This window comes from Lytechinus variegatus, chromosome 16, assembly GCF_018143015.1.
Source record: "Lytechinus variegatus isolate NC3 chromosome 16, Lvar_3.0, whole genome shotgun sequence".
Lineage (NCBI taxonomy): Eukaryota > Metazoa > Echinodermata > Echinoidea > Temnopleuroida > Toxopneustidae > Lytechinus > Lytechinus variegatus.
Window position 1 is genome coordinate 26,073,130 of NC_054755.1, and position 19,061 is coordinate 26,092,190.

Genomic DNA, 19,061 nt, shown 5'->3' on the forward strand with positions numbered 1-19,061 from the left:
TGTTGAAAATAAGCGAAACTTTAAAATGTCATAACTTTCTTATTTTACATCCGATTTTGATGAAATTTTCAGTGTTAAGCTTGTTGATTTTTTCTCTTTTTATTCAAATCAAGTTTTTATTGGGGTGGACTTGTCCTTTAAACAGTGATATAGTCCTAATTTATCGTTTTCTCATGTACTGTTTTATATACACTAACTCTGTTGTTCATAATCAAGTGTAAATATGTCTCCAGGACGAAGTTGCTGCTTTGATTCCCCAGTGTTTGACAAAGACTTCTTGGTCGCCCTTTGTCATGAAGGGCATTTAATGACAATACATCTTCTTTGTTATGCAGTGCGTTCTGCGTTGCGGTGCGAAACCGAACATTATAATCAATAATGATGCAAAATAGTACAGACCTCCATTCGGATATAGGGTACGGGTTAGCGTGAGTTGTTTAGTCATATTAGTGATGCTCGAGCTCCGCTCTCTGCGAATACAGTCAGCAAGCCGTATATACGTACACCGCATCTGTCTATTTTTTCGATCAACTCCATCTTGTATTAAATGCATGTGTGAATGTTGGCTGGCAATGGTTAAAAGGTGTATTCTGCCAAAGAAACGCAAATGGTAAGTGCAATAATTCCCTGGTAAGTGAATGCATGCACATGAATACTGCAATTTTGAGTTTTACTGTAAACATAAAGTCTTCCAGCGGAACCATATCTTCATTCATGCGCGCGTTTGTCGGAATACAATCATGATGCATTAACGGTAACTGCAAAGCGGAATGCAGTACCCATCTTCTATTCAAACGAATTTCTGGCATGTCTATTCAAAGCCCCAGTTCAAAGCTACAATAAACGTGACCGACATTGTATATCACTAGGCCTTTCCGTGTACACACGTATGCCACTCATCATGCTCATGACTTGTTGTCATACACAGTATAATATCAGGGAATATAGTGAATACCTGGGAACATCGATCGTGTTGTGGCAGTGCCACCGAAGAGGCCTTTAATTAGCTATGGCGATAGGCACAGCCTCACCATAAGCATGGTAAGTTCCCTCACACAACAAAACGACTGCTGCGGTGGTCAATGTACGATTCTTACAAACGTTTGCGAGATGTGGGAAATTAGAAGAAAGATAAATATATGTCATGAGTGAGCACTGTCTTGTGAAGCCATCGAATGATAGGCTACCCCACATCTCATGTCAGTACTCGATTTGTCAGTCAAGGATCTATAGTAGACCAATTCTTCCAATTTCACAAGGAGAATATAAATATATCAGATGCAATATTTACCAAAGGACTCGGTAAGTTCAGTTCTCTCATCATGTGTACTATGTTCTGTATTGCGAAATCATTCATATGAAATTTACAATACCTTTGAAATCCCCTCTCCCCTTTACACATATACTATAGGCATGGTCACACCGTCCGAGCGTTGTTGGAGCGGTCGTGGAGCGGAGAGAAAAAAACATCACCGCTCGCTACCGTTCATTATTTTCGATTTCGATTGTTTTATTTTTTGTTTTAGATTTTGTTTTCGATTTTTTCCCCAATGTGAGCAAAATTTGACCCTCTCTCCCTACCGCTCCACGACCGCTCCAACAACGCTCGGGCGGTATGACCCGGCCTTATGATCGTGAAGCAGTGTTGTTCTTATTTGATTTTCATCATGAATACATGGCAATAAAGTTGACTGAACTGAATCTACTCTATTTATTTCAATAGATGTACAGGCTGGTAATTTTGTCAACGTGGTGTATGACCCCATCGAGGGGTGCAATCCGGGCTTGATGACCTTGAAAACATGTACACATCACCAGTGAACAGGTAAATGCATACATGCAATTACAATTGATTAAAAAATCAAATAAACCTTCACTCCTCTTTCATGAGGGTGATTGTATAATGCGAGGCTTAAATTCAAATACTTTGAATTCAAATACTTAAATTCAAATACTTAGTGCAAACGCAACTTCTAGGCGTGGTGTATAATTTATTCATAGCGACACGAAAGGGTTGAAGGGAGTTAACGGAGATAGGAGATGAGGGTGATGGCGAATCCTTTCGGATTGGGGGGCGCTTGCCCTCCCCCCCAAAATAATAAAAATATTAACGACCAAGAAGGAAAAAGAGAAGGAAAAATAAGGAAAGAGGGAAGGGTGCAATATAATTATATTCACAAAATATGTCAAACTTTATCACATCATTGGATTGTTGTAATAAAAATGTCGAATATTTTGCTTGCTCGCTTTGCTTATTCGCGTTTAAAAAATAAATTTTGCCCGATGCACCATATCTGATCCCCCTCAAAACCTTTGTCCCATTACGCTACTGCTTTTCCAGTTATATTCAGGCTGTCTAAGGAGGCTTTGTAAAGTGACAATACTATTCTGAACATTTGGTTTTTTTTAATATTTGTTGGAATAACTGTACCAAATCTCTCATTGCTCTTAATTGTCATTTTTATAAACTTGGTACAGAGCTAATTTATGCACAAATTCGTTCATCTGAGACTTCGAATGGTAATGATGTTAATGATAATAAGGTGGAATATTAATCAGTGATCTACAAGTGTGTTAACTGTAGATTTTTCTCTAGTCTTCAAGACGGACTTTCAGTTTTGAAATTATTCAGAACTTTTTACTTTTGATGCTAAGTACTTTGTTCATGGACCAGTATGCTGTTGTTCTGTAGTTAGGCCTACTACCATCTTTATTTCAGAGTTTGGTGGTTTGATATTTTTCTTTTACTGGAGATTTTACATATGTTTATAATGCCTTTGTCTGTTTTTGTAATGTTTAATCATGACAAGTACATGTTTATACTTGTATTGTTTGTATCTTCATGTTCTATGCCTATATCGGTACCCATGGCAACTCCCATTGTATTTTAACAAAGAGCCCAAATATGAACACAGTAATCGTTGACAATCCAAATCTTATCCACGATCGTCATCTATTTCCCCACAATGTATTGATTTCCAAAAATCTGTTTGACTTATATTTCATGGGTACAACCAACAGAAATTATTGTTATTTATGTTATAATAATATTAATCCAGTTGCCTGGAAAGAATTTAACTCTTCATGCATTTCTTGCTCTGTTAACATATTATCTTTTAATCACCTTGATCACGAAATAGACATCTATACCCTAAAAGTTATGACATTTCAAAAACTTAATCTCGGTTATGGTTAGATGTTGACTTCCCAACGCCGCCGTCGGAAAAGCGACGTCCATGTCTTGCTTCTGCTATGCGTGCGAGGAAAAATGGCGGACATGTTAAAGATATCCCAATGTGATTGTGCCAACATCGCCCCAAAATTATCAAACATTTGGCTTTATTTATTTATCAATCAGCAGCTGTGAATCATGGCAGCCATCTTGGAATTAAAGATGACTGACGAATCAGTCGGACACATTATGTTTGCAACCCTGGGTATAAAAATAACGCATAGACCCCAATTTGTGAAATATAATCACCCATAAAAATAGTTTAATATGAGGATGAAAACGTCGGAATCAAGTTTGGCAAACGGCTTTTTGGATTCAGCACCCCTTAATTACCTTAAAACAATTGATAAATCAGCATTAACACAAAATGCCTAAAGCACTTTTTCTGAGCACATTTTTTTTTCAAATCTGGACCTGACGATTGCGCTCAGCTATAAACGTTGAAAGAAAGTTTATTGACCCGGGAATGTAATTGGGAGTGACAATACGTATGGCACACGGTATACTATGTTTTGATATTTTGACGCGCGTGAACTTTGCTATGAACACTACCAGCACACTTTGAGATCATGTTGAGCGCAGGGTGACCAGACGTCCCGTATTTCCCGGGATTGTCCCGTATTTTGCTTCTTTGTCCCGGCGTCCCGACAAACCCTTCCCGGGACGCATATTTGTCCCGTATTTCAGAATATTGAACAAAATGTATTTAAAAGTGACGAATTTTCATCAAAATAACCAACAGATGACGAAGCAGAGACAACAATAAAATCGATTTGCAAGTTCTACGGTGATTTTCTTGCTAACCCAATACATCGTAAACTAACTGGCCTCCTGCCATTGTGTGGCAGGCTACTAGCTAGGCATGTAGGATCTGAGCAGATTCTCTCCACCAAACATGCCAAAATAATCACAAAATCGGCGGGAAATTTGTATGACTATATTATGGGTTCTCAGATTACTGATTTGGAGATGTAATCTCGGAGGAACAATTAAGTTATTGAGTTTTCATAACTAGATCTAGTTGTTTCAGCTTTCGATTTGAGTCTTGTTGTGTATGATGCCGCGATGTTTCATCTAATTTTTAAGTAAAAAAAAATCACCTTGAAATTTTATTCATTTCTAAAACATTATTTTTAATTCTAAAATTATATTTGAAAAACACCAAATATCATTATGATTTTTGTTAGATGATTGGATTTTTTTTGCTTGAAGTTTGAAATTTTTTCCTCTTTCTTTCTTTTCTATCCTTCTTTCTTCATCCTTCTATCCTTCCTGCTTGCCCGTTTTTGTTCCATCTATCTTTATTTCCTATTTGTCTTTCCTGATCCTTTCTCTCTCTGTTCATTTTTCTTTCTTTCCCCCTTTTTCTTACCCGTCTTCTTTATCAAATTTCCCGTTTTATATTCTTTCTTTCTTAAAACTTTTTTTCTCCCCCCTCCCTTCCTCTCCTTTTTCTTTAAATTCTTTCTCTTCTTCCATTATGTTTTCATTCCCTCGATCCTCACTTAAATTCTTTCTCCCTCTCTTTCCTCCTTTCTTTCATTCTTCATTTGAGTTTTCCTTCTAATTCTTTCCATTATTCTTTATCTCCCTCTCTTAATTCCTTCCTTCCCTCCTCCCTTCTTTCTCTGTTTGCTTCTTTCTTTCAAAGAATGAAGGAAACATTTTTCTTTCCTTCATTCTTTCTTTCCTCCTCATTTTTCTTACTTTTTTTCTTTCTCTCCTTTATGTTGTCTTTCACACATTGTATTCTTCTTCCATTCCCTTCTTTTTCTTTCTCTCTGTATTCAATTCAAAGAATGACGGTAACATTTTTCGCTCTTTTATTCTAACTTTCTTTTATTCTTTTTTTCAATTTTCCTTCATTTTCCCCTTAATTTTTTCTTTCTTTCTTCTCAATTCATCTCTTTTCCTTCGTCTTTTCTTTCTCTCCTTCATTCTTTCGTTCACCCACCCTTCCAATTCTTTATAATTATTCACAGGTGTAACCAGTGGCGTAACTACGGGGGGCACGTGCCCCCAATCGGCTGGCCCCCCCAAAAAAAAAAACGGGGGGGAGAGAAAAAGAGGGAGAAAGTGAGAGAAACGTAGTGGGAAGGAAAAATTATTGTTAATTATGTTATATTATAATTATGTTATATTACTTAAAAATAAAAAAAATATCATAACTTTATGAAACATAATTTGCTCAGGGCCTATGTCTTCATTGTTCCTGAAGCTCGCATTGTCTGTTTAACGAGATATATAATCCTGTTGTACTAAAACCTCCCGTTTTCAAGTCAATATACACCAAATATATTTCCTCGCACTTCGAATTATTATTGTTTTATGCAGTGACATATCATTTTAAGGTCTTAATATCAAACATTTCACGTCCGCACGTACGTTCGCATTAGTGGATTAGTGAGATATGTCCGCTCTTCATGAATTCCTAAAACCAGTCCCTAAAATGTCCCTTTTTCTGATCCGAATATAAAAAATTTCAGCTTGCGCTCGCATCATTTGGTTAGTTAAATACGCATGGACTACGTGAATTCCAACAAACAAGCCTTAGAATGCCCCTCTTCAGGTGTGAATTTCCTAATTTTTAACTCGCGCTTCGCGCTCGCAATATTTGATTAGTGAGAAGTGCATGTTAATCATGATTACAATGACTACAGGTGCTTTATGTGTTTGGATGCATATAATTCTAAAAAAATCAGCAAGCGCTTGGTACTCGCATTAGATTACTATGGTGAGATATGTATACTCTTATAGATTCCTACAATATAGTCCTTAAAGTGTCCGTTTGGGGTCAATATATACAAAAATTTCAGCTCGCGCTTCGCGCTCGCATTATGTGATCAGTAACATACATATTCGTTTAATGACACTGTCCTTAAAATGTCTCTATAAGTCAGTATACCTACCAAAAGAGCGCGCTTCGCGCGCTCACTAGGTGAATCAAAATTTTTGCTGGTGCCCCCCCAATGCCGTGACTCACGGTACACCACTGGGTGTAACACTGTGTAGCCTTCTTTGTTGATCTTTTTTTGTCGATTGTCCCGTATTTCATTTTGTGAAATCTGGTCACCCTGGTTGAGCGGGGGGGGGACACGTTTCACCATGACCCTAATTCATTGCCACGGGTCACGGTATGTCTGTATTTGCACGCTTCACAAAACAAACATATTCGTTTGTATTACTTTGCTCGAAGACACCCAAACAAACTTAAAGGAGAATATTTCGCGATGCGATTGCAATTTTTCTTTTGCTTACGATTGCAATTTTTATTTTGTTTTATCTTTTTTTTCTTTTTTTCTTCTCTTTTTGTTTTCTCATTTTTCAACCTGTTCTTATAATTTTTTTCTTTTCTTCTTTTCACTTCTCTTCTGCTTTTATTTCTCTTTTCCATTTCTTCACTTCTCTTCTTTTCTCTTCTCTTTTCTCTTCTTTTCCTTTGTTTTCTTTCCTAAATGTTGCAGGGCAGGTCCAAGCTATTGTCCCCTCTGAAGCCAAAATCAAATATAGTGCTAAGTTCGTGGAAACATTTGAGAAAAAAAATGATTTTTAAAATTGATTAATTAAGTTAATTATCTGGTGTCCAACAGGCAGTGTCCCGTATACGTCACAATTCAGCATATGTTTTTTAAGATTCTAAAAAAAATTGAATTTTTTTCTTCACACTTAGGAGAGTTCTAATTTATATTACTTTACATCCAAAAATCAAAGTGAATTTACTGAATTAATTTCATGATTATTTATACCAGCTAATTAAGCTTTGTGACGTACGGGACAAACGTGTGACGTACGAGACACACCATAGGATTTCTATGTAATTCTAATTAGGGTTATTTTTCAATAAGGAGCAAAGACAATGTAAATTGAGACAAATAATATTGTATCGGTGGTTGAATATTGGTAAAAGGCTGATAATAAAGTTATGATTTGTAATAAATAACAAGGGCGCATATATTAGCGTACTTGTTGACATATGTTATTAATTTAATCTTTCATTATTGTAAGGTCATAAAGTTGTTTTTATGTTTTGTTTCATCATATATTATAATAGAAATATATATCAATCATGATAATCCATGCAAAACTTAACTTACTTTGGTTTAAATCCAGTTAATTATAAGTTTTGATGAAATTTCACTTCCCCCATTCGTTTAACACATGGAATTATTTGCAAGACATCTTTCATAGTATTTATTAGGTCGTAAAGTGTTTGCTATGTTTTGTTTCAGTGTATGCTATGAAAGAAATATATATTAATCATGATAATCCATGCAAAACTTAACTTTGGTTTACATCAAGTTAATTATAAATTCTGATGAAACTTCACTTTCCCCATTCGTTTTACACATGGACAAATGTCCCGTACGTCACAGCGCGGATGTTTATATGAGCTATTACACAATAACACGAATGAGTTCTATCATTTCATTAATGGCTAATGAAACTTGATAAGATGCAAGATGGAAACATGATGAGAGATTTCCAGCTTGTTCTAATTCACAGAGTTTTAACGATAAACTTTGTTTTTTAAAAAAATCAGCTTTTAATATGAATTAAAATATTATATCGTTAATGGAATTGTAGATCGCATTTTTTTTTACTGAATAAAGAGGGCACAACTGGCCTTCCAAAATCCATAAAAGATTCTCTGTTGTGCATTTTTGTAATGTTATTTTTAAAGTCAAATAGTTTGAACCTGCCCTGCTAGTATTTTCTCCCCTTTATGTAATCCCGTGATATTTCAAATTTTCGCATGTGTGCTCGAAATTTGCCAATGTGGTAGAAATTTCAATGTATTTCACTTCACAATCAATTGTGATCAACTAAGTGAACCGCCTCTGGCAGTCTCACCTGCATGACGTTATTCATTATAGCAGAAGTGCTGACTTTGAAACGACAGTAGAATAATAAAAAACGCCATTCATATGGTAATAAAATGTTCATTGACCCTAAATAACCTTTGACCTCGGTCATGTGACCTGAAACTTACAAAGTATGTTCAGTTATACTTGATTACTCTTATGTACAAGTTTCATGAACCAGATCCATAAACTTTCAAAGTCATGATGGAAATCAACAAATACCACCATCATGGCAAAAGTTCAATGACCCTAAATGACCTTGGTCATGTGACCTGAAACTCAGGCAGGATGTTTATCAATACTTGATCACCCTTATGTCTAAGTTTTATGAACTAGGTCCATAAACCTTGTAAGTTATGATGACATTTCAAAAACTTAACCTTCCGTTAAGATTTTGATGTTGATTTATTCAGCACAATGCATTTCAATGAAAACCCCAAAATGACATACTAAAAGTCCCGAAAAATCCAGTTGGTGGAAAGGCCTCTTATTTGCATATATCCAAAATTGCTGCCATTGTGAGAATTTTCATGTTTATTTGTAGTAGTATAGACTGATCTGGCCACAGATCACTTTAAAAAATTATGATTAAAGCATTAAACCATCACCAATTTCATTTTTAAATTATGATGAAAGCGAGATTTGACCTCTACTAGCCTTTAAAGTTCAACTACTAAAGGTCAACGACCTCGAAATATCAGAAAATGTATGTTTTCCATCATAAGGTGATGATAAATATGGTTATAATGAAAAAGGGTTATTTAATATTGACTTTCAAGGTATCCTGACAGTCAAGATAGATTTTTGTATATCATGTTTTTTTTTACCTTTTTACTGGAGAGCTGGCAAAGGTCAATGGCCTTAGATACATACACACATACATACATAACATAACATATACAAAAAATATGATCAAAGCGCTTTCCCGAGGTTTTCCGATGCTTACAATTTTAGAATATTGATACTTAGCATCACTGGTTTATGAAAATGATATGTTATGAATGATTATGATATTTTATTCAAAAGAAATAAGCAATAGGGTAAGGTTTATTCTTTCCCATGGTACAAGAATAATAAATTTTACTCAAAGAGAAAATGGTTGAATGCTTTGAGAAAAAAGTCTCACAATTCACGAGATTTTGCAGGGATATGAATTCAGCCGCGAGAGGACTTGGATAAATCTTGCTCATTTTCTCCATAACACAGGGGCTTTCCAGACTGACTGAAGTGTTTGTAACCATGACATTGTGCAACTTGTTTGCTCTCTCATCCATGCAGATTGGTCTTCCGTAACTAAGAAAATATGGCGATAGGACGCCATACCGTCGTGTGGATAGGGAGGTTCTCCGATGCATTCATCAGAAAGGGGGTCGTCAAGAGTTTCGGTGTCCTACTTCCAGCTATGACTGTCTACTTGAACACCAACTACACCACCATTGGACTCATCCTTTCTCTCAACGCTGCTTTTACACAACTTGCTTGTAAGTTACATTTTTTAAAAACACTTTTTATCTGCCAATTTTTCATTCCGGTTGTCCTAGAAGCTTTTGACAAAATAAAGTTCGTGAAGGGTTTTATAAGCTTCTTTGAAATGAAATGCGAACGTGTCTTGTCAGGTCTGCTCATAAACACGATTTTAAAGCGGTTAGTTTTGAAGAATGTCGTGGTTGGCAGTTAGCTATTAAGAAGTGCGCGGTATAACCTAGCTTAATAGGTTGTGTTACGGGCTGAATTACTAACTGCATTACTAAGTGTTGGGCTTTTAAGTTAATATTTTTTAAGCTTAATAGTTTCAATGTTCATAGCGGTTGCTGCAAGTAAAGCGGTTACCTTGCTGTGAAATTTACCTACATTCCGCTGCACTCTACCCAGTTGAGGTAAATGGGTACCGGCAGGAAGTAATTCCACAAGAAGCTGCAAGTACCGTATTCGGTAGACAAATTTACCGTATTTACATGTGATCGGCTTTTGCATCGGCTCTCGGTTCTGAACCAAAAGCCGATCACATGTAAACACGGAATATCTTAGCCCGGGTAATATACATGACTTTATAATACGCCTTGAGCACATAAATCTGGGCGATACCTGCGCTATCTCAATCATGTCCAATGTGATTAAAAGATATATATTTTTGACCGGCTACCGGTTCGAGCAGAAAACTGCTAAAAGTGCATAGCGGTTATTTATATTCCCGTAGCAATCAATTTGGCTCACATCTGAAGGTGGAGTATGTTGATGAGCCCCAATAATGCAATCAAAATCGACGTATGAAGCGGTTGTTATTTATCGTGTGGAGGAGCCGTGGTGTAGTGGTTCTGACTCTCGCCCTGTAAACAGAGGGTCGTGTTTTCTAATCCCACCGCGGTCTCGCGTCCTTTGGCAAGGCGTTAATCCACACTTTGCCACTCTCGACCCAGGTGCTAAATGGGTACCCGGTAGGATGTGAAAGTCATTGTAGCGTGTCCAGTACTGTGTGCGCCTCACCGGCGACTGACTGGAATACTCCCCAGGGAGTGGAGGATGTGCACACATTGTGTGCGGGAATGACTGATTGAATCCGATGACCGGGGTAATAATATATCTTTGAAGTGCTTAGACACGTCGTTCCGATGTATTAAGCGCTATATAAAAGCGGATTATTGTTATTATGTGATTTTGAAATTGAAATTAAAAATTGAAATTTTCATTTTTTTCTCCAGGTTTGGTGATGAATCCACTGATAAAATGGTTGGGATCAAGGCGTGTAGCGATTATTGGTGGAACCATGACAGGGTTGTGCACCCTCTGCACGGCTTTTACAAATTCAATTTATCTGACGGGGTGCCTCTTGGTATCAGCAGGTGAGAAAACCCTTCATCTTATTATATTCTTTTACCTATTTACGACAATGGACTGTCTCAATCCTTATCTAGAGATCAGATTTTAACCTTTTTTCAATTGGCAATGTCAGTGTTTTAACATTACTTTCTGTTTAAATCTAAGGATAAATATAAATAGAAAATTATAAAGCATATTTTCAGAGTTTCAAAGTTGTTAATTTGTCTGGTGAAAATGATATTTTAGTTTCAATTGCGTTGCCATTTTGCCGTTACTGCTAATTGAAAAAAATGAATTCGTATTCTAGAAATCAAGAAAATAATCCCTTCTACGTATTATCCAAACCTATGTATTTATAGAACCCCCTGGCACAAATGACATTGTGCGACATCACATAATTGAGGCAGTTAACCTTCGCGGCCGAGCGAAATTTTTGACCGCGCCGCTCGCGGGCTCTTTTAAGTCTTGCTCATCGTCAGAGACCGCTTTACTGAAGCCATAGTATTTGGTTTCGAAATTACGCTGCATTTTGTAATATCATGTCAGATCCCAAATTGCTCTAAAAGGTGATTTCGTGTACAAAGTCAATGCAAAAAAAATCATAGAAATGTATTCAATTCAATGCTAGTACGAAAATTACCGAAATGTGGTAGAAATTAGATTGTTTAGGGAAGACGTGCTGTATCATTGTTTTTCTTTTTCCTCTTCACTACTCTTTACACTCTCTCTTCTTTCTTCCCATTCCCCCTTATTCCTTTTCTGCTGCTACTCATTAGCTAATACAACGACGTACCCTACGACAAATTCCATCATTTTACATTTCCTCACTTTTTTTTCTTTCTTCGTACTTTTTAACACTTACCCTATCACTTTTCATATTTATTCCCCGCTTTATTGATTTTGGGTTTTCTTCTGTATTTCTTCATTCTCCTCGGGCTGTATTTTCATTTTTTTTTTTCATTTACACAGGTCTTCATTGTTCACATTTTCCTATTGTTCGTGTTCCGGTATCCGTTTATTCTCCCCATAAGCCTTTTCCTGAACAATAAGATATGCATTGATATGCAAACACGTGGTGCTGATAGGATATTGGACTTCAACTTGACTTGTGTATTTTTTGTTTGAGCTGATGTAGCTCGTATGATTATTTCCTCATGCTCTTATCAGTTTCTATCTAAGATATCGGCCATTAATTGCAGACAGTAAACATTAAAACTTTATTTATGGAAGAAAAACTTAACCCTATATCTACAATAAAGGCCGGGGTATTTTGGGAGATCATTCATATCTCGCAAGATCCCGTCGAAAATTGGCATGGAGATTGTCTGGGATATAATCTACAAAATTCTATATCAATTTATTTTATGCAAATTGCTATAACTTGATTATGATCATTTTTGCGTAACTACATGTAGTATGCAAAATCTTACCTTTTCCTTTAAATTCCCTAAATAAAAAAATGTTCTAAATTTTGGTGTAGAAACTCTTTGTGGTGTTTTTAGCAAATACACCCGAAAAATTGCGATATCAGATCACTATCCAATGTATTACATTATTTTTGCAATTTCATATGTATGTTGTTTGTTTTTGGACCTTTTGTGTTTAATTTGTTGTTTTTTTCAATGAACTTTGTCGGGGACTCTTTTGAGATCATAAACGACATAAGATAAATCCCTTTAGGCCAGCAAAACTAAAATTACACAAACATTTATGATTTTTGGTTGAAAACATAATTTGCATTGACTCAGTACACGAAATTAGGTTTTGAGCAAATTTTAGTCTAACATACATGTACAAAATGTTGCGTAATTTCAGAACCGCGTACCCGGGTGACGCAAAATTGGTCTCAAAAGATACGCAAGACTTAAAAGTAAAAAGTCCGCGAGCCGCGCGGTCAAAAAAAATCACACGGCGAAAATATTGCGTGAATTGTTGAAGGGCAAGCCCCCCCGGCCTAGATAGGATTAAAGTAGATTGAAACCCTTCGGACAACCTAGCTTCCATGAAACAGGAAAAAAAAAGCACCCAAATTTTCACTGGTCTTTGGGAACTATCGGGGAAAACAATTTTGAGCCTTTGAATGTTGAAATCACTTATGTAATGGCCATCCTCCTATCGCCAACGCCTTGTACATGTATGACGTCACACTTTTACAACTCCCCATTACTTTTGTACATATTATTTTCCTTAAATTGACACTTTCCTGAAGTCTATCCGAGATCAAGTACTCTGTTCATGTGAGACCATGTAATGGAGGCTTCCCAAAATATAGTGTAAACTAACTTTGAAATCACTAATGTAATGGCCATCCTCCTATCGCCAACGCCTTGTACATGTATGACGGAGGCTTCCCAAAATAAAGTGTTAACAAAGAGTTTGTACTAACTTGAGAATGAACGAAAAAATAGCATTTATAGTGATCTCGACAATCAAGATCGATTCTCTAATTGTCCATAAGCTTTAGTGATTTTATTCTACATTTTTTTTCTTACACAATTTAATTTGTTCCAAATCTTCCATGAACCTTTAATATAGATTATTATGGTCGATATTGTTTATTTGTTTTTTATTTATCTTTAACTTAAACGAGTCCTTAACCGTTTTTTACTGATATCTTGGACGGATTTTCCTTCACAAATATTTTAATAACTTTTTTCTGCTATTTTTACACCAAGCTTTCTTCAGAGTGAACTTCTTTAATGAAAATGTTTAATGAAGAAGTTCTACTTCCTTTTTTTTCTTTCTTGCTCAAATGCAATCATATTCAATTCATATTCTACTTCCTTTTTTTCTTGCTCAAATACAATCATATTCACAAGACATGATGACAAAGAGAAGACTCAATATATTGAATTTTGACATTATTATGATATTCCGTTCGTTGAGACCTGTGAGTAATATATAATCCATAGGGTTAGAGAAAAATTCAGTCAAATCCTTTCCACTTTAAGTAAATTTTGTGATTCCTCAATCCCATTTGTCGATGTATTTCAATGAACAATATTATATTCCACGGTCAGATTTCACGTTATGGTGAGCGTTTCATGAAACAAAATATTAGGCCTTTAGTGTTTTTCACTGATAATTTCACCCTGAAACAATTACATACAAAGATTTTAGAAGCTTTATAACAATTTAATGTTTCATGAACTGCTCCTTGGATATATGATCTCTTAGAAATGTATATTCATGTGTTTGTTCTCCAGGATTCTTTTCAGCTGGCTCCAACCTAGGAACGACGACGACTCTTCGGTGGCATTTCGGACCACGTTTTGGCTCCGTGAATTCCCTTGCCCTCATTGGAATATCGGCAGGGTCTACCCTCTTACCTCTCCTGACGGCCGAATTATTAAGAATCTACGGTCTCAGTGGGACGCTTCTTATACTCGGTGGCCTTCTCCTAAACGAGTTACCCATTGGCGCAGTAATGGTGCCACCTAGGAACCACTTCGTGCATGTTGCAACTCATTCGGACGAAGTTGATTGTGACACTAAAATGACTGTCAGTGGTGTACTGGGGGATAGTGACAGAGGGGGAGAGATTTACAACGTTGGAAATGGCGTCTGCAATCCTGCTGATGGCAAGAACGAAGTCGAAATATCGATAGATCAAGAACTGTCGGCTTCAAGTGCAAATTCGTGCCGAAGCTGTATGAAATCAACCAAGGACACGTTTGACTTCCGGATATTCCGAGAAGAGAAATATTTCACCGTCTTCATGCTTCCGGTGCTCATTCTTTCCGCTTTGGCCAACTATGGCTGGGTCCTCTTCGTGACGTCATACGCGATCTCGGTCGGCGTGGATTCATTCAGAGCTGCCTACCTCGCTGCCGTCGGCGCGGCCGGTGGCATGGCTTCCTGTGCGGTGCAAGCTATCGTTTTTCACTGGCAGCCCATGTGGAGCCCGCATGTTATGGCCTTGTTATCTCTTAGCGGTGCAGTGACATTGATGGTACAGACATTGAACTCTACCTTACATTCCCTGTTGATATGTTCTTTCGTCATTGGTGCCAGTTTGTACGGTGTGTCTGTCGTGGTCGATGCCGTCGTAGCCGTTATTGTAGCACCGAAAAATTTCCAAGCAGCAATTGCTTTCACCTTTGCATTAGAAGGGATCGGGACATTAATCGCCGGACCATTCTCGGGTATGTCATGTATACTTTAAGTCTCATTCTCGAAATATTGTCGTCAGTCAAGAATACCACCGCTTACATGGCAGGTGGATACACTTCCTATAATCAGAGATCCTCGTTACAGTCAAAACTTCTATCGTAGCGAAAGAAAGAGTAAGACATCATTTTTTTTTTCTTCAGCGGTCGTTTTCAATTTCAAAACGCAATTCAAATCAGTCACTTCAAAGTGTTGACAGTACTCTTAATTGTCCATTTGCAGTATATATATGTTAGGTCAGTTATCAAGCGCAAACCTTGTCATGAAACGAGTGACAACATTTATATATTTTTAAAGGTTGCAAATTATAGACAAAAATGTAATTATCGTCTCATCATATATGTTTTTTTTTTCAATCCAGGATTTCTCTTCGACTACACCGGGAGTTTTGAGACGGTTTTCTTGGTCCTTGGAGGCATCGCTGCTATTGCACACATTCTTGGTGTCCTTCTTATAATCATCAGACGATGTTCTAGACAGCATCACAACGTGGCTGAACAACGTCTCTAATTTCGAGAATACATGTGGATGAACTTAAAAGTCAGCGCTTTAAAGCTCTGTTTATCAACATTTGAAACGATTTTGTCCTATCAATCTGGCTTATTTCAATTCGCGAACTCTACCGATGGCTAGATGTTTTGTCTGTCTTTAGTCTGATTCAGTTCAGTCTCATGGGGTCTGCGTGGTCTTGTTAAAAGATACGCTTGGTTCTGTACTCTGATCTGTAGTACTGTCTGAGAGTATGCTCTTTTTCTGAAACCATTCGTACGTAATGACAAGACTACGCGTCCATTGTGTAATTGAGTTGTGTGAGACTGTATAAATCAGATATGATAATTTACGTCTGGGACCGACTTTTGACGCAACCATCCGAAAGTCGCGACCAGGGGGCGTTTCATCAATATTTTCGTCCGACAAGTTGTCAGATCTGACATGTCAGATCTGACAACTTTCCTGGATTCCGATTGGTTCAGAAGCACTGTTACTATAGTACCTGTCGGCTAAAACAGGACTTGTCGGATAAAACGTCTGACAAGTCCTTTCATGAAACGCTCCCCAGGGCTCGAACTATATTATAGAGAATGTCAATGCGTACGTATGACAACCGCGCGTACTACTACGTTACGACAGAACTGCGTTGACCTTATGATCTGAACGGTTTGAGCACACGTGATGATAGGATCGACAAACCACATACATAAACTCTTGTGCATAAGCGTTCGAGATGACCTTTTTATGTCCTCCATGGGGTTCCATAGAGTGAAGCACCGCGATGCATAAGCACACACTGCGCTACCCAACCAGGGGCCCGTTTCATAAAGATATCCGTTAAAGTTAAGTTAAAGTTAAGAGCGACTTTAAGAACGACTGGTGATCCTTTGTTACGCGCTTAATCATCGCCAATGAATATACCATTCTCCACAAGAAAGGATCCCCAGTCGTTCTTAAAGTCATTCGTATCTTAAGAACAGCTTTATGAAACACCCACCAGAATCGTGATACGACAGTTGCTCCTGTCTTAATATGTCAGAGGGTTAGAGTTAATTGGGATTGTAATATGTTGTTTTTGGTTCAGAATAATGCAAAGATAAAAATCAGGGTTTACTTGTTTTTTAGATTAGGTTTTATGTTTGGCTTAACATGCAGATTTTCCTTCGGAGCAATTGTCGCCGGAGTAAATGTCATGGAACAGACGGAAGACGTGATTTTTTTTTTTTTTGGGGGGGGTGAGGATTTAAATTTCGTTGTCTCGAGCAGTTGACGTGCCGGGGTTTTACTTCCTTTGGGCATGCTCATTCTCACGCGTGGCTTTTGACGTACTTACATGTACATTATACTAGTGGTCGTACAAATCGATAAGTCCCTGATATCAGGGCCCGTAACACAAATGTTTTCAATTAATCGTACGCTTTGTGTTACAGGCCCTATAGACTTTCATCAAACAAGAATGAAGTCTTGCATTTGATTTTAGGATTTACGACGGTCTGGTGGTGTGATGCAATATGCCCCTCCGTAATGAGAGTCTTTCTTCCTGGATTACATTGTATATTTTGTGGTTAATTACAATGCCGAGATATCGCTGCATATTTATTTTTGTTTGGTGACGTGTATATATATATATATGTATATATATATATATATATATATATATAATTTGTTTTTTATTTTACCAGATGAGAGGGGGGGCAAATTGACCCCCAGTATACATGTATACTGGTCTGAAATAGCCCAGTTTAATAAGATAGGGTCAATAATAATAGTAATAATGATATTCGAAACTTATATAGCGCATAATAGTCAAAAGACTGGGTTTAGAATCTTATATCTCAGAATCAAAATATTTCGATGATAGCTCAGAATTAGCCTATTCTAGAGTGACAACAAGCCTTCTTTTGCCAAGAAATAGTTCTTGACAGGTATCAGTATGTTTTCAGACAATGAGCTTCCTCACCATTGCCAAATTTCAAAAATACAACTTTTTTCTAAGCTGCCCTCAAAATTCTCAAAGGTTTGAGATACATGTACGTGGTCTTCACAGCCCAGTCAAGATATGGAATGTATTACCAACTCTTATCTTATTTTTGGCGTGTCTGGCAGTGTGTAATTATAGGTTTGATTTTTTTTTGGAAGAAATATTAATGCCAACAGTGCTGACATGGATAAGCACTAAAAACTCTTGATCATGGCTCCTTGCAATTTGTTTGTTTGGCTCGCTCTTACCATTTACTAAGCAACATTTATTGATTTGTGAAACATAAGACCCTTGTTACACTGGATGTTCAGTCTCAGGGCACCCCGAGACTGGTTTCCAAAATGTTGACCTAAATTTTTGAAACCGGATTAGAAACCTCCCGGAGACTGGTCTCGAGGCGCTCCGAGACTTCTTCTTAGGAAATCCGGTATATTAGGGGTCTAAGTCTGTCTCATTTCGATACTATCAATAACATGAATAACATGCAATAATATCCAGTGTGATACTGATATTAAACGATTTTTTCAAAATAATGATTCATGTTATTATTGTCTGTGGTTAGATTTTCATCAAATAGTTTTTTGTTATGTTTTTATATATTTTATTGACCCGCCGGAAAATCTCATCAATGTAGCTTTTCTCAGATGTCTGATATGGTTAGCAATATATTTTTTTCTATACTTTTTATTTCATAAGGGACAATACTTTGCCCATCCTTTTCTTTCAAAAAAAATTATTCATTAAACATCAAGTCGGACAGTATACAAATAATGCACGTAAGCGCGTGTGTGCAGGGCCAAATAATGAACGATGTGCGAGAAGAGCCAATGGATATACCACACCGAGGTCCGCAGGACCGATTGCGGTATATATATCCATTTGGCGAGTCGAGCACAAAGTTCATAGGTCCTCTATGCACAAAAATGCATGCATTGTTTTATACAGCCCCTCCTCTCCCATGTTACTGAGTTGCCCCGATTGTTATTATTTGATTTAAATTCTAGATAATTCTAGATCATTCCAGACCCCTACGAAAAACAGCATGTGCTGATAGGGTGTTCCATCCCACAAGTGGTAAATTAATAAAAAAAAACCCTCGTACAATCCTGCACTCTGACGTCAGAATGCAGGATAGTACTTTCGGTATGACGTCAGAGTGTAGGATAGTGCATTTTGGAAGCAATAGTGCAATTCGCTGAATATCATGTGATCCGATTCGGACCAATCAGATTACAGAACATTCGTGGGAGTTGTGTAATATCAGTTGGATATCATCTTCCTCTGGTCGTAACATAGGAAACAAATCGAACAGTATGTATTTGAATATTCTCGGAAGTATTTAATGGCATAACCATAACAATCTTAAGGAAATCAATCGAGTGCTTGCCCTGATATGGATGCATAGTTCAATGCATAAGGAAATATTCCAAGAACAACACTTTGAAGTGTTGATTATGAAATACTAGTCATATCTATCCAAACATGTGAATTGTGTTATGCACTTGGG

At 37.1% G+C, this 19,061-nt stretch overlaps 1 protein-coding gene across 3 annotated transcripts; it reads left to right on the forward strand.

The window, feature by feature from the left end:
• The first annotated feature begins 430 nt into the window (after positions 1-430).
• On the forward strand, positions 431-15,964 carry LOC121430141 (monocarboxylate transporter 6-like). 3 transcript variants are annotated; one of them, XM_041627420.1, is made up of 6 exons: positions 432-1,302; positions 1,724-1,825; positions 9,373-9,575; positions 10,794-10,934; positions 14,118-15,056; positions 15,443-15,964. In XM_041627420.1, the coding sequence occupies exons 3-6, from the start codon at positions 9,398-9,400 to the stop codon at positions 15,589-15,591; spliced, it is 1,407 nt and encodes a 468-aa protein (XP_041483354.1). In that variant the 5' UTR covers positions 432-1,302; positions 1,724-1,825; positions 9,373-9,397; the 3' UTR covers positions 15,592-15,964. The 3 variants fall into 3 exon arrangements, with proteins under 3 accessions (XP_041483356.1, XP_041483354.1, XP_041483355.1); XM_041627421.1 differs by having other exon boundaries at positions 432-610; XM_041627422.1 differs by lacking the exon at positions 1,724-1,825 and having other exon boundaries at positions 431-610.
• Positions 15,965-19,061: the final 3,097 nt, after the last annotated feature.